At 33.5% G+C, this 21,698-nt stretch overlaps 4 protein-coding genes across 6 annotated transcripts; 2 read left to right on the top strand and 2 right to left on the bottom strand.

The window, feature by feature from the left end:
- The first annotated feature begins 7,213 nt into the window (after positions 1-7,213).
- LOC115714751 (probable pectate lyase 5) lies at positions 7,214-9,243 on the top strand. Its single transcript, XM_030643508.2, has 4 exons — positions 7,214-7,507; positions 7,621-8,358; positions 8,443-8,581; positions 8,676-9,243. The coding sequence occupies exons 1-4, from the start codon at positions 7,395-7,397 to the stop codon at positions 8,895-8,897; spliced, it is 1,212 nt and encodes a 403-aa protein (XP_030499368.1). The 5' UTR covers positions 7,214-7,394; the 3' UTR covers positions 8,898-9,243.
- Positions 9,244-10,697: 1,454 nt separating this feature from the next.
- On the bottom strand, positions 10,698-14,287 carry LOC115712387 (T-complex protein 1 subunit epsilon). The gene is made up of 9 exons (XM_030640660.2): positions 13,872-14,287; positions 13,121-13,439; positions 12,458-12,806; positions 12,092-12,224; positions 11,911-11,963; positions 11,719-11,821; positions 11,403-11,569; positions 11,207-11,320; positions 10,698-11,080 (listed from the first exon to the last, which is right to left on the bottom strand). Exons 1-9 carry the CDS (start codon positions 14,068-14,070, stop codon positions 10,910-10,912), a joined length of 1,608 nt encoding a protein of 535 aa, XP_030496520.1. The 5' UTR covers positions 14,071-14,287; the 3' UTR covers positions 10,698-10,909.
- Positions 14,288-15,640: 1,353 nt separating this feature from the next.
- On the top strand, positions 15,641-16,571 carry LOC115713123 (uncharacterized). Its single transcript, XM_061113219.1, has one exon. It carries the CDS (start codon positions 16,047-16,049, stop codon positions 16,392-16,394), a length of 348 nt encoding a protein of 115 aa, XP_060969202.1. The 5' UTR covers positions 15,641-16,046; the 3' UTR covers positions 16,395-16,571.
- A 750-nt stretch (positions 16,572-17,321) lies between these two features.
- Positions 17,322-21,553, bottom strand: LOC115714232 (uncharacterized). Of its 3 annotated transcripts, XR_009687213.1 has the most exons (3): positions 21,045-21,552; positions 18,400-20,445; positions 17,322-17,751 (listed from the first exon to the last, which is right to left on the bottom strand). XR_009687213.1 is itself a non-coding variant. In XM_030642850.2 (2 exons), exon 2 carries the CDS (start codon positions 20,429-20,431, stop codon positions 18,524-18,526), a length of 1,908 nt encoding a protein of 635 aa, XP_030498710.2. In that variant the 5' UTR covers positions 20,432-20,445; positions 21,189-21,553; the 3' UTR covers positions 18,097-18,523. The 3 variants fall into 3 exon arrangements, 2 of the variants coding, with proteins under 2 accessions (XP_030498710.2, XP_030498709.2); XM_030642850.2 differs by lacking the exon at positions 17,322-17,751 and having other exon boundaries at positions 18,097-20,445; positions 21,189-21,553; XM_030642849.2 differs by lacking the exon at positions 17,322-17,751 and having other exon boundaries at positions 18,097-20,445.
- Between the last annotated feature and the right edge of the window lie 145 nt (positions 21,554-21,698).

Genomic DNA, 21,698 nt, shown 5'->3' with positions numbered 1-21,698 from the left:
CAAGTTGAACTTGTTGGAGAATTTGTTCCCCGCATGGTGGCAAAGGAGCCATATCACCCTCTTCAGTACCATCGAATGCTTTCTTCTTCCGTCTATCAGGATGATTTGCAGGCAAGTACCGTCTGTGACCCATATAACACATCTTGTGTCCATTTGCCAAGCAACGAGCCGATGTGTTAGTGCAACAAATCGGACAACCTTCGTAACCTTTTGTGCTTAAGCCTGATAAATTACTATAAGCAGGGAAATCACTGACAGTCCACAACAACACTGCTTTCAGATTAAAGAATTCTTTTAAAACCATCATAGGCCTGAATACCATTCTCATACAATTCTATTAAATCGTCAATCAGTGGTTCCAAATATACATCGATATTATGTCATAGTTGTTACGGGCCTGATATCATTAAAGAAAGCATATTAAATTTCTTTTTTATCACTAACTAGGGATGAATATTTTACATAACAAGGAAGACAGACCATGAACTATGAAGACTACTTAGAGATTTATGTGGATTTACTCCATTCGCAGACAGATCGAGACGAATATGTCTTGGTTTAGATTTGAATTCAAGATTTATGTAGTTTACTTTTTTCCAAGCTTGGGAATCTGCAGGATGTCTGAGTTTTCCATCTTTCACTCTCTTGGTCTCATGCCAAATCAAATTTTCAGAATGTTCTGCACTACGATATAATCGTTTCAGTCGCGGAATCAAAGGCATGTACCACATCACTTTTTGGGGGATAAGTTTCCTATTCTCCTTACTCTTGTTTACTTTATGGCGGGATAAACCGCAAGTCGGGCAATAATTCATGTCTGCATATTCCTTATGATATAAAATACAATCATTCGGACATGCATGAATCTTTTTATACTTTAATCCTATAGAATTTTAAGTCTTTTTCACTTCATTTGTAGATTCCAGGAAGCAATTGTCAAATAGAAAAATATCTTTAAAAGCAGCTAAAAATTGAGTAAAATATTTATCGCTCACTCCATTTTTTGTGTTGATGTTGTAAAACTTTACCATTGTTGGTAATCTTAGTTTTTACAACCATCGAACAGAGGTTTATCAGCATCACTAAGAAAATTATCGAATTTCTCAGGATCATTAAGAAATTCCTCCTGTGCTTCGTTAAGCAAGTCCAATGGATAATCATCGAAATCATTACCCTCGATATCATCTACCCCCCGCTTTCCTAATGGATATGGATCATTAGGTAAATGTTCGCCATGGTAATACCAATTAGTATAACTTCTATTGAAACCTCGTAAATACACATGGTCCTTAATCATTGTAATATTCCCTTTAGATACATTACAACAATCTACACACGGACAATGAATACGATCGTGATTTGTAGAATTCTTTAAGGCAAACTCTAAAAATGCATCGAACCCTACTTGAAATCGCAGTGTGTCTCTCTCCTCACGCATCCATGATTTATCCATAACAAAAATCCTATCCAAAAAAATTCAGTATTTAGTAACTACTTATAGCTAGTTACTAATTACACAATGTAACTAACTAAGTTTCTCACAATTTATTCATATTAATTTATAAATTACTCAAATTCTCGTTTTAGATTAGTTCATATTATTAGGTTGTTTTGTTATTTAGAATGTTATTAAAATGTTAAATATTTTTATTAAATAAAATTGAGGGGAAAAATTTTTGGTAAAGCAATAAAGGTATTAACTAATATTTTCCCCTTTTAATTAACTTTTGCTCTTTATTTTCGTTGAAAAATAAAAATCCACATTGAACCTCTCAAATGAAAGAAAAAAAAATAAAAAAAGAAGGATTTTATATGTTTATTTTGTTAATTTATTTAGTAACTAATTATATCTAGTTACTAATTACACAATGTAACTAACTAAGTTTCTCACACAATTTATTCATATTAATTTTTAAATTACTCAAATTTTCGTTTTAGATTAGTTCATGTTATTAGGTTGTTTAGTTGATTAGAATGTTGGTAAAATTAAAAAGTTTACATAAATGTGAATATTATTATTTTTTATGTGACCTAACTTCTTAAATCTATGTTATAATTAACTATATTATGAATGGTTTTAGTAAGATTTATCCTAATTCTACCGAAATTTCGGCAGCATAACGGCTGTAATTGGACGTTCCCAAAATTTTTACAAGTGCCTAAAATAACAAACAAAACAGATAAACAATACAAAATTAATCCACCCATCCGACCGCAGTACATGTATTCGCAGAACCTACTTCACTACGGATGAATATTTAAGATATTCAAACTCAACTAACATGCATTGATAATTAATTATATATTAAGAAAAAGTTAGTTAAAGTATATACCTATAATTGCAAGCCCAAATACGCTACACACAAAATTAGGCCGAACCCCTATAATATAAAGAAATACAACGAAATTACAAAATTAATTATTTCATAACTTATAACTAGTTATAAAAAATTGTAACAAGTTACTTAGTTACTAAATTATACATACATATATATAATCAATTATATCTCACACTATTATCTCAAAAAAATAAAATTATATCACACACTAATTCAATTTTAAAATTTTTATTTCTAAACTAATGAAATCCCTCCAATGTCATTTTATTCACAATAAATATATATTGCAAAAAATAAATAAAATACAATTACAAAATTTATTTCCATAAAAAATATACACACACTATATACACACACAATATATACACACATTATATACAAATATTCAATAAAATATACAAATACATATATATACTATATATAAATTATTACCTAATAACCGCAATCCGACGACCACCGTAAAAAATCTCGGCACTATACACATAAAACACAAAAATATTACTAATAAAATAAAAAAAACTCAAATAATAATTTACAAAAACAAAAAATAAAACAATATACATAATACAATAATAATAGAAGCAATATTTATACCTTAAACGAGGTTGAGATTCAAAGATTTCTCAAGAAAAATGGGTGGCCGGATTTCACACCCAAACTTTACTATTTGGGTTCGGATGACACTCAAAGAGGGTAAAAAATCAAAACTTTTTAGGTGTATGTTATTAAGTATCGAAAATGGAGGATTTTAAAAAAAAAATGGGCTGAAATGGTTGAGAAATGGGGGAGATAGGGTGGGGAGAAGGTGGGTCGGCGAGGGTTTTTCTGGGTTAGATGAAGCTCTCTGGTTATTTTGCTGGTTGCTGAGTGAAGTGAGAAGGAAGAAGAAAGGTCGATCGAAGAGTATATACTCTGATCGAGCTCCATGCGGCGCTGGTTCCTTTATAGGAACCGACGGCATAGGGTACACGTGTCATGATCTCGTGTACCCTATGCCGTCGGTTCCTATGAAGGAACCGACGGCATAGGGTATTTCAGAAAAAAAAAATAAAAATTAATTTCCAACCGCCTCTAAATGGTATAATGCAATTTTATACCTACGGTTTTTATCAAAAAACCGCCTCTAAATGTCAATTTCGAACATAGCGGGTATTTTCACACCCTTTAGCTTCCCTTTTTATAAATGGGGTTGAAAAAACTGCCTCTAAAGGCAAACATTGTAGTAGTGGTTCCTTGGAAAGAGTTCCCTTAAGAAACCTTGCATCAAGACAAACAAGTAGTTAACTATTGTTAATAAGGATATAGATATTGCAACATCATCAAAATATAGATATTTGTTCATCTTGCCTACCAAGGTAGTAAGATTTGACCCACTTCCTACGAAATTAAATCAGGTATCTTACCTATAAGTCTAATATCTAATGTCCATCTACACAAGTTATAGAAAAAAGAAAATACTGGTAAATAAAAGATGATCATTTTATAATTCGACAACAAACTTTTTAAATTTATTTTAAATCATGTCATATCATCATGAGAGGGTACATAGAATAAACAATATACAATTCTTGCAAATTTAGAGATTTTCAAAGGTAGAAGGAATCTCTCCACTAACCCCACAATTGGTAATACCACTGTCAAGTAAGCAATATAAAGAAAAAAAATTAGGATTTATCTCAGTGGAATAGATAAATGGAATTATATACAATCCGTACTACATACGATACTTCTAATTTGTTTAAAATCCCTATTTCTAGGGGCCATGGGTCGAACAAATTGTTCATGAAAAAGTTCCTGTATTCAAAATTGTTTCTAAAGAATAAATATAAATAATATCACGTAAATTAAAAAATTAGAATGATAAGTATAGAATAATAATAAGATTGAATTGAACAATAGAAATTTCATAAAAAAAAAAAAAGAACACCTAGATGATAGCTTTGTCAGTTTGAACTCTAACGGCAATTACTATATATATATTAATTTCATAAAATATAAATATTACGAGTGAGAGGGAAATGTAATGCCATTACCATAATATATTCAAATGGTATGATAAAGGGCTTATCAGGTATGGACAGCCATGACTGATCAGAGGAGGAGGAGAATTGCAAGAAGTGAAATTGAAAAAGTTTGGATTTTGGATTTGGTTCAAAGAGAAAATGTTTTAGTGGGATAAAACTGTAGCGTTTAAGTATAATGAACATGAATTACACCTGCAAATCATATAAACCACTTTGAAATGAGTGTAACTTTTTATATATAAATTGAAAAGGCAAGAAGCATCCACATTGATACATATTATTATCATCATCAACAATAATTTCAACATCTGTGTTAACTAAAGTACCTAAAAGAAATTGAAAACAGAGTGCAGAACATGTTACTTCAAATATTCACAAAATTAAAAACTACCCAGAACTTAGTTAACAACATCTAAAAACTCCCATTAATCCCACCAAAAAGAGAAAAAAGAATTAAAAAGAAATTGTAATACCCCTTAGATAGTCTCTTAGGACCCTCAATTTCATCTTCTTCGGGTCGGATTGTTCTAACCGGCCCATCAATGAATTCTCCAACCCTTTCTGATGAGTGTCAAAGAAGGAACCCTCAATTCTCAAAGTCTCGATTTTTCGAGTCGCCAAAAGCTTTGGAAGCGGTGGAATTCTGAGTTGAACACTTCTTTATGAAACAAGTAAGTTATGGTAGAGATTTATATTATTTTCCATAAATGTTTGAACTTGTGAAATTTAGTTAGTTCAGGCCTAAGATTTTCTTCGTATAATTCACATGGGGATCGATCTTGGCTGTGAGTACAGAAATGTAGCATTGACTTGATATTGGGAGAAGAGAAAGGAATGCAGAGACAACACCATTTTCTATTTTCTTAGTTATGGTAGTGAAATCTTCTTTGCTTGGAACTTGGAAACAAACTCTATGGACCAGATTATTTTCGGGATTTTCTCGAGCTTTGTCGAGTACTCAAAAAGACAACATCATTCTCACAAACGCTTTTATCACTGAGCAGTGTTGTAATGGCCGACTTGGTGTTGCCCGGGATGTGTTTGATAGAATGCCCAACAGAACGCTTGTATCTTGGAACACAATGATCTCTGGATACTCGAAGCGGGGAAGATATGAGGAGGCTTTGTCTCTTGTTTCCATGATGCAAAAAGGGAATACGAGATTAAATGAGACCACTTTCTCGACAATCCTTACTGTGTGCAGGCGTTCAGGGTCGATGGATGAAGGAAAAGACGTGCATTGTCTGGTTGTGAAGTCAGGTTTCGAAAGTTTTGAGCTTGTAGGGAGCGCGTTGTTATTTTTCTATCTGAGTTGTTATCAGATTAAGGATGCCAAGCGAGTTTTTAACGAGCTTCGTGGTGGGAACAAATTAGTTTGGAGTGTGATGCTTGTTGGATATGCTCAGTGTAGTTTGTTGAATATTCTTTTATTTTTAAGGAAAAAAAAATATCAAAATTTGGGGATATACGGTTTGTTAGAGAGATATGTGACTAAATAATTTTTTTTAATTTAAAAAAAGATTGTATAATTTTTTAGGTTTAATTATTAGGTTTATTTGTTAACAGGAGATCAAACCTATTAACATCGTTAAATTTAACAGAATATTCTTTTATTTTTAAGGTATATTCTGTTAAATCAAGAAATATCGTTAAATAGGCACTTTTAATATAAAAATATATATATATATATATATATCTTTATATATATGGTTGATCAGTTATATATATTCAATTCAAGTACTTCTTCTCTTTACGAGCTTTACGGATACACCATGTGTTTTCTTCAGACTAGTACTACTGTCTATACATACATACATATATTATATTATAACTATATATATTTTGTTTAACCGAGCTATAGCTCCATTATTTTCCAACTTCCAAGTACTATTCTACATGTTAGAACATAAATATACTTGAGTGAATAATAACTACAAACTATTATATTATATTATATTATATTATTATTATTATTTATTAGTCTAAAAATACAGTTGTGGGGTTGTGGAGATTTCATTTGAAAAGTTAGCCATAAAAAAAATGAGAAGCTACATAATTAATTAATGAGTAGTTTTTCTAAGGAAGGACTAGTGTGTAGTGTACCTATATATATTGAATATTTGATTGATTGATATATATCCAAAAACTCAAAAAGAAAATTTTATTAATTATTTCGGCATTTCATTCAATTTATATTTGAGGTCTACCAAACCTCATTTATGAAAGATTCTATAAATAGAATGCAATGATTTTAATTTTAAAGATGACAAAAAGAAAAGAAAAAAATACAAACCATTAATATGGTATAACGCTCGAAAAAATAAAGATGTAATAAAGCATATATCGATTAATTAAGAATTAATGATTTTAAGGATAATAGCCCCATATTGAGAAGTGACACATTCCATTAATGAAAGCTAGCTAGGTAGTACTATAATTGAGATTATTGAGTGGTCTCCTATTATTATTAGTGAAAAATACAATGTTATATAATTTAAATAAATAAAAATATTAATTTTCAGCATTATATAGTGAACTATATATACACACCGACAAGGACAAAAAAGAAAGTAAAAAAAATTAAATTGAAAAGTGTCGGTGTGTATAGTTATACTTTGTCTCAATGTATATTAGATTTGAAAAAGTGAGTCCCAATTTTTTCCCAAATGAATCTCATCACTATGTATTTATGATTTAATTGTTGGTTATTTATTAGTTACTATGGTTAATTAATATGACCTTTATAAACCACAAGTTGTTATTAGAACACTAACATAGCTTATTGTTAACATAGATAGATTGCTTAAGGCCCAAACTATCAAAGGGAACCGATTTAGTGGAGAAATCATGGAACTAGTGGACCCCAACAATAATATATATGTATATAAATATATAATAATCAACTTATTTTGTTGATTATTCCCTATATAAACAAACACCCTTTTCTCAATTTTCATCACTAAAGAATCTCTGCTCCCCTATCTTTATCTCTATCTATTTCTCTCTGTCAGAAAAATCCTCATAAGTTGTCATGGCAACAATAACAATGGCAATGCTCTTATTTTCACTACTCTCATTTTCTCCAACACTCATTTCTTCTTCCCCAGTTGAAGACCCTGAACTCATAGTACAAGAAGTACACAAGTATGTATAGTATAGAGATATAATGGTTTTAATTTATATTATGTCACATTGTTGTTTGTTGTACCCAAAAAAAGAAATGAAATTAATATGTGATATTTTTTAATTTGTTGCAGGAGCCTTAATGAGTCAAGAAGGAATTTAGGCTTTTTATCATGTGGAACAGGTAACCCCATTGATGATTGTTGGAGATGTGACCCCAATTGGGAGAAAAACAGGAAGAGATTAGCTGATTGTGCCATTGGATTTGGCAAACACGCCATTGGTGGCAGAGATGGGAAGATTTATGTGGTGACTGACCCAAGTGACCACCCTGTTAAACCAAAGCCAGGTACACTTAGATATGGTGCCATTCAAGATGAGCCATTGTGGATAATTTTCAAACGTGATATGGTGATCAAGCTTAAACAAGAGTTAATGGTTAATTCATTCAAGACCATTGATGGTAGAGGAGCCAGTGTTCATATAGCTGGTGGACCCTGCATCACTATTCAGTATGTAACAAATGTTATCATCCATGGTCTCAACATTCATGATTGTAAACAAGGTGGTAATGCTTATGTTAGAGACTCTCCTACACATTTTGGTTGGAGGACTCTGTCTGATGGTGATGGGGTTTCAATTTTTGGTGGAAGTCATATTTGGGTTGACCATAATTCTCTCTCTAATTGTCGTGATGGTCTTATTGATGCCATTCATGGATCCACAGCCATTACTATCTCTAGTAATTACATGACACATCATAATAAGGTCATGCTTTTGGGTCATAGTGATAGTTATAAACAAGACAAGAATATGCAAGTTACTATTGCCTTTAACCATTTTGGTGAAGGACTTGTCCAGAGAATGCCAAGGTATAAAAATATTATCAATATTTTTCAAGACTTTACTAACAAATTATGGGATTATACTGAATTTTTTGTTGAATTTAATTGCAGATGTAGACATGGGTATTTCCATGTAGTGAATAATGATTATACTCATTGGAAAATGTATGCTATTGGTGGAAGTGCTTCACCTACAATCAATAGCCAAGGCAATAGATTTCTTGCTCCCAATGATAGATTCAGCAAAGAGGTATTAGTTCTTTTCACTTAATTTCTATGAAGCTATGAAAAGTAGTAGTAGTAGTAGTAATATAAAAATGGTCTCTTTCTTTTTTCTTTATCAGATTACAAAACATGAAGATGCAGCTCATAAACAGTGGAAGAATTGGAATTGGAGATCAGAAGGAGACTTGTACTTAAATGGTGCTTTCTTCACAAGATCTGGGGCAGGAGCTTCTTCAAACTATGCCAAAGCCTCAAGCTTGGCTGCTAGACCATCTTCTCTTGTAAGCTCAATCACAGCTGGTGCAGGCTCACTTAGGTGCAGGAAGGGCTCTCGTTGTTGAATGTTGATCATTATTATTAATTACTTTGTTATAATACATTTATATTTATAAATATATTATATAGCTCCAACTTTTTGTCTATAGTAATTAATAATAATATGGTAAAATTTTGAGGGAAGGTAAAGAAAAAAAAAAGTGATGACAAATCTACTCAATTGTATATCAAATTTGACTTCCAAGCTTTTTACAACCTTAGCTTGTTTCTTTCTAGATAAACTACCATTTAATAGTGGGATTTGGTTGTTAAGAAACATTAGCCAAAGTGTTGATTATATATGTCTTTTTTTTTTCTATTTATATATTTTTCCTTTGAGATATTAATGCCACCAAGTTCGTTCACTTAATACTTATATGGGATTGTGTTGATTATTGTTATTGAGAAAAACTTATTGTAAGAGCAAAACTCCCTTGATTGTGGTATATGAGATATTGATTCTCTCTCCTTTGTATTTATTATAACTAACCACTCAAAGGCTCACACCATTAAAGTTTTCTGTACTCGATAAACGACAGTTTCAATTTCAGTTGCTATAAATGACCCCAACAAGATTTTTCACAATGTCTCAATAATATTAGCATTACAATACAAATGCCATAAATAGAAATATACAGTCGATAGAGTTGAAACACCAGAAATAAGATGAAAATAGTTGTGTTTTTCTGTATATCACTAGCTCATACAAACAAGAGATTAATTTTGGTGTTGAATTTAATAATTTACACAAACTTAGGAAAATTCTACAATACACCCTCTTAAAATGGATATATTGATGCACTCCTATTTGTTTTAGCATTCGAAATAATTTTTTAGTCAAATTTTTTCTCATGAACATGTACGTTATAGTTATTTAAGACATCCTGTAAAATTTTAAGAAATTCGAAAAAATTTAACATGCCGAAAATTACGTTCAAACAGTGTGTTGCACGCATGACTATTTTATTTTATACGCGTGTAAAATATGTTGTTTGAACATTGTTTTCTATATTGTAAATTATTCCGAATTTCTCAAAATTTTGTAAAATATCTTAAATAGATATAACGTACATGAATATGAAAAAAAATTAGATTAAAAATTTTTTCTGGATGACGAAACAAATTAAAAGTGCATCAGTACATCCTTTTTAAGGGGTGCATTCTAGAATCACCCTAAATTATATCCCCACCCATCAACAAGAAAATTGTATGTCAACATAACCAACATATGGGGTCATATATAATTCATTATATCATCAATCTTAAAAAATCAAACTTAGATATGTTTTAATCCTTGGATCCTGAAAAAATATTTAAGTTCTACTTTGTTTCGATTAGTATAAAATATGCAATCCCTTTCTTGAGCTTTTTTGAAGAATAAAGAGAACAAAGGAAGTGAGAGGTCTATTTTTTATTGAAACAAACTTAAAAAAAAACACATCTTTCAGAGAGATAGAAAATATAATAATAAGAGCAATGTAGAAAAAGACAGGATCTCAATTAGTTAAGTGATATTTGAATTGGGTGAGGCAATCTAAAAAGTGTCACAGCAGCATCATAAATAATAAAGAAAAGATCTGGGAATCCCTTTGAAAAAATATGTGAAAGACAACAAAACTTGTAATTAATATTATGACAATCCAAGACAGCCAATCAGATCAGATCTAAAGGGTAATCTTTATTAAGATCAATGGGGCCCTCCATATATTTTACTCCTGTCATGGTAAATGTAAATGATCAACCGACAGACAAAGATGTTTGAACACTTGTATGGAAAAGAGTGATGAGTTGAGTTAACATAAAATAAGAAAATTGAGAGAGTCTAATTCCATGAAAGGAGTAACAAATGCCATAAAATTTCAATAAAAGCCACCTCAAAAAGCTAATACAAGCAACAAGTATCCATGGAATTTAAAAATTATCAAAAAGTCACTATGTCAAGAAAATCACATTCATGCTGAGTGAATAACAACAATACAAGGCACCACTTTTTTTCTTTTTCTTTTTCTTTTTTAGCTTAATCATAAAACCCCAAAACTTAGAACTCATTAGGGGAGATAACATCATCTATTTTCAAAATCATCTTCACAACTTGTGTTGCCAGCAAGATCTGCTGCTGCTTTCCGATGAGCGTCTCAAAAACATTCTGCTCACGCATGTCATTAGTGCCAACATCATTGCAATCGATTCCGCAGTAGGGATTGTTCTCCTGAAAACCAAAAACCAGAATAAAGATATAAATTTTTCACACAAGTACCAGGTTGAGATCACAAGGTGATACATAATTGAGAAGAAACGTGCAAAAGTAAAAATCAGGTAAGATTTCCTCAATTACCTTGATTTGCTGAGATTTAACAGCAGATAGCGTTTCAATGGGTTGGAGACCACTATTTTCCGCAAGAGCCATAGGTACAGCATCAAGGGCATCAGCAAATCCTCTGATTGCATACTGTAATGAAAGAAAAAAAAAATAGTGAATACATAAAATGGATCGTACAGTTGAAATAAGATATAAGAAATTTTCTTCTAACCTGCTCAACACCAGGGTATTTATCTGCAGCAGCCTCTACAGCAACTGAGCAAGATATCTCAGCTGAGCCACCACCGTAGACAATAGAATTGTTACGAATAAGATTCCTAGCAACACACAATGCATCATGGATACTACGCTTGGTCTCCTCTATCATCATTTTGTTACCTAATGTGTCAACCACAAAATCTCAAGTAAGATTACAAAATGCAAACACTTCAATATGTTCTCTTTTACTCACCAGCCATTAGTTCCCAACTCCAAATTATTATATGAAAACTAAATTCAGTGGCATTGCAACATGATAAAAAAGCTACCTCCACGAATAAATACAGTTACAGCCCTTGAATTTGCACAGTGCTCAATGTACAGCATTCGATCTTTTGTTGTACCAAATGCTTTCTCTCGAACAATTCCAGCCTAATTAAAGAAAATCAACAGTTGATTGTTGATTATTGTTAACCAAATTATTATTAAATAATCCAAGAAAGAAAATAATCCAAATGTACCTTTCCCAATTTCTCAGGAGTCAACTCCTGGAATCTTGGCACAATTCTTCCACCTAAGAAAGTGCATTACAATTAATAATTGAACAAATAGCCAGTAAAGAGGACAATGATATCTATCAAGTGATAAAACATTTGAAAAAAGCATAATAAATTCGTTATATAAAATTTATATGAGACCCACCAGTAGCTATTGCAATTAGTTCCAACTCTACACCACCAACCCATCTTACTGCAGGTAAGTTTCGGTGCATCAGAAGATGATTTGCTTCATCATCAAAACCCCATTGACAGATTACCAAGGTAGCACCTACATCCTGAAAACAAATATATAAAAATGATATAAAATAATGAAATATACAATCAGCAATACAGTCCACACAATAAAAACTACAACCAACTGCATCAGCAGATGAAACAGAGCCTAAAACCCTTAAAATCTAGAAACCGTAATCAAAGTGCAACTACAAGAATAAATGTCAAGACATTGTTCTTCTTCAATCATTAAAAGTTGATATGACCACAGGGAAAAAAGAAAAGGCAATGTCACCTTGCATTGTTGAACCATGTCGTCAAAGTACTTTTGTTCTTGCCCACGCAAAGTTTGGAACTTCTCCACAGTATCAATATCAACCTTATGTTTAGTTTTTGGCTTCGGTGGCTCAAAGGGGCATGTCAAGATAGCGATTTTCGCATCTTCAATTTGCTTAGGCATCTGAGGATGACTCATATCCTTGTCAAGGATAATTCCATATATCAGCTCAGTATCTTCCAGTTTACCCCCTACTTTACCTTCAACCTTTATTAATTCCAAATTCACATCCTTCCTTTCTAAATCTGCTACGGCAAGAACTGCTTTAACAGCAATCTCAGCCAAAGCGCGCTTACACCGGTTCACACTGCAATAATATAAAGATAGTATTATTCACAATGAAAAATTACATAACGCAAGTAAGCATATTAAAGAGTTGTTGAGTTTCATGGCTTAAGATAGAAATTTGACAGAAAACTCCCACAAGACTGGTGATAAGCTAATCACGCGAATGACTGTGCATTGTGCAACAAATAAATTCTACTTATTAAGCAATACCGTGCGCAATCCGACCAACAGAAGCAACATTCTAACATGGAAATGAAAAGGTTTTGTCAATCACATCCTGGTGTCCAATAAAAAGAGAAACATCAATAGACCAGCATAAATAGCATTACTTACATCTTTGATGATAATGTCGTCATACAAGTTTGAACTAGAGGCTCTATATTTGAAGCATCAAATTCGTATTTAGTAGCTATTCGCTCCAGATGCTCAACAGCTATTCTTGAGGCCATTTCATAGCCCTCAGCAACTCGAATTGGATGAATACCACGTTCTAGTAGCCTCTCAGCCTGCTCCAGAAGTGAACCAGCCAAGACAACAACCCCAGTTGTTCCATCACCAATTTCGTAATCCTGACTACGAGATAGCTCAACCATCAATTTCGCTATTTGGTTGTCAACATCCATCATCTCCAAAATTGTTGCACCATCATTTGCTGCATAAATAAGAGCCAAACAAAGAATATTAAAATAGTTAGCTTACCACTAACATATTGCTAGACTGAGGGTTTAGGGTTTATACAACGGATCATAAAGTTCAAGAACCTCCTACATATATAACAACCAAAGAACTTCTAAATACAAGTACAGAAACCCATTTTTAATCAAGGGGTCAAAAAAGCTTGAAACGCCTACCTTCTATATCCCAAGGGACCAGATATTTACAGATACAAACTCCAAATTACAGAAAGTACCCATCTCATTTCACATTTGATTCTTTACCAAAATAGATCCAGAAAGTAAATCACGAAAGAAATCAAACAGTTAAAACCCACTATTTACCAGAAATGAGAAATATACATACTTTCCACTGAATAAGCTCAGCGCAGAAGAGAACATTAGAGAAAGATCGAAAGAGCAAAACTTACAGATGGTAACATCGCCATCGGGACTCTGGAGCATCTTGTCCATGCCCTTGGGACCAAGAGAGGTCTTGAGGATTTGAGCGACGGCTTTACCAGCAGAAATGTTGGCCTTCTGAGCATCGATACCTCTCAACCTGGTCTTCTGCTCCTGCTCTTTGATGATTATGAATGGCCTTCCGTACTCATCGAAAGCCAACGCCATGGGTATTGGGTTCCAGCTCTCCCACTACTCTGTGGAAGCTTTGAGAGAATTCTTCCGGTAACGCTGGTTCGGTTCACTCTGATTTACTACACTGTCTCATCACCCTTCCCTCTTCATAAGCCCTAACTCCCTCCCTCCGCTTTTCGGTTAGGGTTTGGACTTTGGATCTCATTCTTCTCTGTGTCATAACCCAATATTGGGCCTGAGTGACCCACATAGATTGTTGCAGATTTTTCATTTTTATGGTTTTTGAGGGACAAGTTTGCAAAATTATCTTTTTTTTTTACAAAGAAGTTACCGTATTGAAAAATTTAACAAGAAAAAAGTTCAAAAAAACAAACACAGTAACTGGTTACCCTAAAGTAACTGGTTACCGTTATGTACTTTTTTTCTTGATTTTTTCTCATAAAATAATTTTTTTGAAGAAAAAAAAAACCATATTTTTGAACAATTTGTATAAAAGCTATAACATTTATATTTTCCTCTAGATTCTTCGGTAAATGAGAAAATTTAAAATTTATAGATTTTTATACAATTTATGCAAAAAAATATGCTTTTTTTTTTAAAGAAAAAAAATATTACATGGTTCACACCCCCTTAGAGTAAGTAATACCTTATACTCTTTTTCCTGTATATATTTTTTGAATATCACATAAAATATATTTTTGCAAGTAACTTAAAATCCATAAAAATGAAAATTCAATTATATCTACTCCAAATGATTAATTTTACATTACCATTTAGCTTATAAATTTATGAAAAAAGATACACCGCTAATTTATATTTTTGCCATATTTTTATTTGCTAGTAAAATACACCACAAATTTATTTTATTATTTTATTTACTCTGATTAATGTGAAAAAAGTCACTAAATAGTACAAAACTAAAGTAATTCTTTTAACTTCAATTTTAATTGTCAATTTGGTTAAATGTTTATGGTTGTCATTTCAATTTTAATTTATTATATAATTTAAAAACAAAATTGAGTCTCTGATTTACATGATCTTATTATTTAACCCATACATCATTTCTTTTAAATTCCATTTTCCATTAATCTACACCACTTTAATGTTACCAAAATAAATCACTGAATAGTACAAATAATTGTATTCAAGCACTAGAGTAATTTTTTCCCAAGAGACAAGAGTCACTTTCCTCATTATTTTGATAAGGCCATAGCTTATTATTGTCAAGTCTCACCAAGACCATTGTGATTTCAATTTGAATTTATTAATTATTTTTAAAAATAGATTTGAGTTTATATAAATGTGGTTTTTAGTTTGGTGTTGGCAACAACTATTAATAATTGAAAAGTATTTTTTTCAATGTGATGGGATGTTGATTGAAGTTATTATAACTTTATTGTCTAATATCTGAAGCCAATTTTATCCTATGTGACCCGCGATATAAATTCTGCAGCTCATGATTTGACAAAACATGTCCTTTAGTTAGACAATGAGTTATCCAGGTTCGATGAGATATTCTACTACCGATTATAATTTGCTGCATTATGTGTGACTCTGGTTCACCACGTCAAAAATAATAATAATAATAATAATAATAATAATAATAATAATAAACCATACAACCTTTCTTAAAATAGATATGTACATATTTATATTTTCTTTGAATAAATTAGTCGAATAAAGGAGAATTTGATTAATATAATTAGTATTTCTCATCTGTACTAAGACTAAATTTAACTCAATGATGACTCTCATATAATAATTTACTAAACTTAGCATTAACAAACCTTGTTAACCCCACGGCATTCCTCGTAGCCCGCAACACAGCCTGCGGTGTCTATCTCCTCATATATCTTCATTGTTCATAATATAAACTCACAAAGATCACCAAACCTCGTTACAAATCAACACAATCATAATAATCATTTATCATCCTCGTACTACAGCTCTGCTGTTTCTCTACTCTGCCTTAGAGAACCAGCTTTATTTCTTAGAAAACAAGAAACACAATGGCACGCCCTGTTGTTATCATGGCTCTCCTTGTTATTGCCTTAGCCGGGCTGGTTTCAGCCGATGTAAACAGCGAAATGATCAAGGGTGGCACTGGTGCTGCAGCAGCAGCCGCGCCTCTCCCAGCCGCTGGACCCTCAGACGACAATGAAATTGGAAACTCGGATGGAGATGGACAGAGCGACGACGATGTTGTTGAGGCCCCCATTGGTGGACCTGTTCCTCCTGGTGCATTCTCTCCTACTGATTCTTCTCCAACAGGTGGAGCAACTGGCCTCGTCGCTGGCTCAGCTGTCTCGGGTGCTGTTGCCCTTGTTGCTGCTGCTGCTGCTGGCTTCTTATTTTAAGCAAAACTTTATATACATTTTGCACATTCACATGCAAATATTACTCATACCTATACTTTTTTTTTTTAACTCTTGAGATCATCTAATATTTACTGTAATCTCTGAAAATTTGTTCATAATTACTAGTCTCTCAAAAACATTATATGACTTTTACTCAATAGTGAAACATTTCTACAATTTTGTCTAATGTCATCAGCAGCTGGCTACGTACACATGAATTTGATTACTGTCATGAAATATAATCATGTTATGTGATGAAATATTCCATAATCCAATATGGTTAAATAACACAAATTCAAAGTTCATGTCCTTGTAAAAAGATACCAGCAAAGAAGTTTTAGATTCAAATAACTTTGTAAGACGAAATATTCACCAAAGGCATTTGAACAAGTTTAAACTATCCTATAAATAAAAGGGTCACAATGGCCAACAAAACAAGGTGGTAATGTAACAAGTTTGCATTAAAAAGAGAGGAATACCAAACCAGTTAAATCCAGCCTTTTTGCCATGACTAATATCAAAGATTGAAAGGCTGAAATTCTTTGGCCAAATGTGTGAAACTTACATTTCATTTAAATTCTCTATTTCTATTTCATCACCCTTGTCTACATGAGGAAATTAAAGACCAAAAAAAAACAAAAAGAGAGACCTTTCTTCATTTCTTTATCAACCAGAGACAAGGCAAGGCTTTTAGTGTGTAGCTCCTATGCAAACTTCCATTAAGGAGAAAATATTCATTTCAGTCTTCTAAATTTACAGAGAAACTACAACTCATAACTCTTGACCCCTTAACTCAACTACACCTCATGTTACTATAGATATACACCAAAAATATGGGAGGAACATTAAGAGAAAGTGAGACTACATATATCCCCCATTGTGTCAAATTATAATTTACATTTAGCCTTTTTATTAATGACACAAACCTTTTAATGCAAGAAATGGCTCTTATTTGTGGAAGTACAAATCCAGAACAAGACTTTTACAAGCTCTTTGTTGAGCCCAATACAAGGGGAAAAGAAAAGCAAGAAAGAGTGTTGTTACATATGAAAACTAATACAAATCATTTTACACTAGACTATACATGAGAAAATTTTCATTCACATATGAACAAGCTCATAAATAGTCTTTCTAGATGTTGTGTTGCAGGAGCACTACTAGTACATATTTTTAAGGTGGTCTTTTAGAAAAACAAGGTGAAATTGAAAACAGTCAAAGGCTTCTTAACACACACTTGGCAGATCCAATCCATCACCAGAGAAATCCAAATAAAGGCATCCCATGTAATAATTCTTCCACCATATAATCAGCAAAGGCTGATTCATTCATTAAAAGAAAGAATCTCCCACCCTATTCCCTGGATATTACGATCAGAAGGATATTAGAGAAATTCTCTAAAAGCATTCCAGTAATCAACCCTATACATAAATTTACAAGCATGAAGACTCTTTTTATCATAAAACTTGAAGTTCCTTTTCTTACTTTTTCTAGTGTTTTGACCTTAGGTGACTATTAACATATCTCACAATAGATGTCAAAACCATCTTTTGGCAATAATCAAGGATGACAAGTTCCAACAAATCTTCCAGTGATAAAACTATGATCTACATGACCTGCAATCCACATAGTTCTAACCCATACAGTCTATGCACACGAGCAAGAAACAAACCCCGCAACACAGAAATTAGAAAAGATAAATGGAGAGCAGAAAACAAATGACCTCTCATAGTATATTCAACATAATAAGTTTTTAGAGTTAATATCACAAGCACAACAAAGCAATTGTCTTGAAGGGAGGAAAGGGTAAAACAGTTTTTGAATAAATGGAATAAGCTGCAGGGCATTAGGAACCAAACCCCACAAACTTTATCCTCATTTATATGTTACTGAAACTTACTGATTGTTTTTATCTCACAATATGAGCTATACCTAATTCATTTGAACAGTAGGAAAAAGATCAAAAAAAAAAACATCTTTTCATCCTATCTATCCAAGTAAAACTTACTTCTAAGCCACATTGGAAATGGAGCCATCAAGATCCAACCGAAGTGATGTAGACGCGCATAGATATCCAAGGATTGACAGTTCAAATTCCAGGGCATAGATTTTGTGGGCATGGTAAAATCAAATTACTCTGATGGCAAACGTCTCCTCTTTCCATAATCAACATCTCTTGAGCGAGACCGTTGATGATCTTCTGGCATTACTCTTGACCTACTACGAGGTCTAGATGAAGACCGCCCTTTGTCCCAGTCATCGTCATTATCCAAGTCATGTTCTCTTCGACGATGATCTCGGTTGTACCCATCTTTCTCTTCTCTGTATCCATGCTCCCGCTGCTCCTTTTCAGGTCTGTCCCAGTCCTGGTCTCTTTCTTCATGATGCCTCCGCTCACGATCAGATCCCCGCTCCCTTTCCCTAGAAGCAACACTTGATCTTACTCCTTTTTCATGGTTTGCTTCTCCATACCCATACTCAGAAGCACCATCATCACCACCACCACCACCACCATAGCTTGCTTCCTTGCTCCTTCGAACTTGTTCGTCTCCTCCCCATCCACCCATGCTAGTCTCATTCCACATCCCTGCATGATGCCCATCCATGAAAGGAGAACCCATCATACCCATTCCATTATTTGTCATACCCCTGCCAAAGAAGGCTGGGTTTACATGTGGAGCCACTGCACCTAGTCCCATTGTGTTAACTCCTGGAAATGAAGAAAGCATTCCAGGGTAAGCATGTCCTGGAAATCCCCCATAACCACCTCCTCTACTCATACATGACTGATCAAATCCAAAACCCATCATGGCCTGTGGATTCATCATTCCACCAGCAGGACCCCCGAAAGCATGTCCTCCAAGACCCTGCCCATATCCACCTACTCCACCAGCATTGCTCCCAAGTCCAACCATGTTCTTAGCACCCATAGCCCCTCCTCCCCTTCCCCTCATTACCCCACCACCTCCTCTGTTGAGTATTCCTTGCCCACCTCGTCCCCATCCACCCCTTCCGAAATTCCTCCCTCCATCTCCACTTTGATGGTTCTGATTGCCACCTCTTCCAACACCATCACTGACAGGCCTTCTTCCCTGCCCCTGGGGAAGTTGAGACTGATTCTGGACTTGATTCTTGCTTGTATAAGCAGCTCCCATCTGTTGAAGTGTTTGTGAAGTAGCAAATGCCACAACACAAGCTCTTCCATTGAAAACTTGACCATGCATTCCTTCCTTGCATGCAGTAGCTGCTGATGAATCATGAAACTCAACTTGACAATATCCTTTTGATTTGCCACTGGCTCTTTCATCAAAAAACTTAATTTCCTTTACTCTTCCATATTGAGATAAAACATTTTCAAGTTCAGCATCAGTTGTCCACCAATTTAGTTCCCCAACAAACAGCATAGTTGAACCATTCTCCATTGGTGGCCTTATCAGATTTTCATTAACCGCAGGGTGTTTAACGCTTAAATCCACATTGGTTTGATTAGCGGTATTTCCAGAATTCAGTGACAATACATGCTCATTTGCAACTTTTACAGGAATAACAGATGAATCAACTCCTGCACCATGTTGTATCAAAGATCCATTAGACCCCATAATTCTTCCCTTTTCTGAGACTGAAGCAGCTCCATTCGGGTACAACATGAAACCAACTTTTGATTTATTATCAACTGCAAGTCCCTCCTTTTGGCCAGGAATTTGAGAACTTGTACTAGGATATTTTCCATCTGTTGAAACACCAGGAATATTCGGTTCACGAGATACCCCAGTTTCGTCTCTTGGTAATAGAAAATTAGTCTTCTGAGCTTGGAGCCCTCCATTGTTGACACCGCCAGGAGGAAGTGGTGCCTCAGACTGGTGCAACTGCATGAAACCATCTCCAATGTTAACATCATTATAGAGATCATCATATTCATCATCTTCTCCCATTGGTTCTTCATCTGCAAGAGCAGATATAGCTCCACTATTACCCTGATACTGGAGCTTTTGAAGTCCTCCATACTCCTCGTCTTCGAAATCCATTTGCTCTTCACTCATTCAGCCCATTAAGACTGAAAAAAGTGAGATGAAAATAAAGAATAATAAATAAAAACTCCATATATATGATACAACATAAGCAAGAACAAAACAAGTATATGAACACAAAATCTGTAAAGTTTACATGGCTCTACTCATTGAGAGATGATAATGTCGGACATTCACAAAATTCCACTTAAGACCAAAACAAGAAACAGCTAAAGAAATGGACAATAATCAAAATCTAGTTAATATGCACATGAACTTCAAAGATCTGATATTACTTCAATAAATATGACCTTTTTGCCGTTTTTTCTGTAACTTACTTAATAAGTGCATGAAATTCAAAATTTTCCCACACCCACATCAACAATTTACCTCTCTACCAAAAATCAATACATCCTTAAAATTAAACCACAAAAAGTCAGAATCACGACCACACCAGAAGAAGAAACGAGAAAAGAAAAAGAAAGAAAATAATCAATTCCATTTCACAATACTGGGAAAATAACACACATATTCAACATCCCTCACATCGTAAAACATTATCAATCCAAATAAAATCCAAAACCCAAATCGATAATCTGAGCCCATCAACCCCACAAAGCAAGGAAAATTACAGAGACCCACTTACCAACCGACACTTTACGAGCATTGGAGTTGGAGACTGTATCAAATCCATAACTTAGCAAGCAAGAAAAAACAAAAAATAAAGATAAACACAAGATCAGGTTGGATTGGATTTTATTCTTGATTTGCTTTAGGTAAGTAGTCTTACTGTCGTTTTGTTTTGGTTTTTGTCTTGTGTTGTGGTCTGAGAAACGAATTAGAAGCAACTTTAATTTGGTTGATCAACAACAACAACAAAACAAACAGTAAAGTACTGTTCTTTATCTACTTGTATTATTTATCTACTGTTCAGGTATTGGTACAGTGAACTGAGCTGAAACCCATATGATATATATGTATATATTATGTCATATAGTCTCAATTGTAATAGAATTTTCCTGTTTTCATTGCAGAGAAAATGGGGTTATGTTACAATGCCTTGTTGTAAGTAACGCAACATAAAAAGATAAGCTTTCCTTTTCAGGTTTCAACTGCTAACATTGACCTTTGTTCTTGTTCAGTTGTTCTTATGTTATGTTGGTGTTCTGTTTACTCTTCATACTCATGTTTTTAAAAATGAGATTTTTCATTAAATTATTATTTGCTTTCAAGAAAAAGGGTAAAATAGTAAATTTACCATCGTTTTCATTTCATATATCATAACTTGAATTGAAATAGC

The sequence above is a fragment of the Cannabis sativa genome, chromosome 4, assembly GCF_029168945.1.
Source record: "Cannabis sativa cultivar Pink pepper isolate KNU-18-1 chromosome 4, ASM2916894v1, whole genome shotgun sequence".
Lineage (NCBI taxonomy): Eukaryota > Viridiplantae > Streptophyta > Magnoliopsida > Rosales > Cannabaceae > Cannabis > Cannabis sativa.
This window is presented reverse-complemented; position numbering and strand designations above follow the sequence as displayed.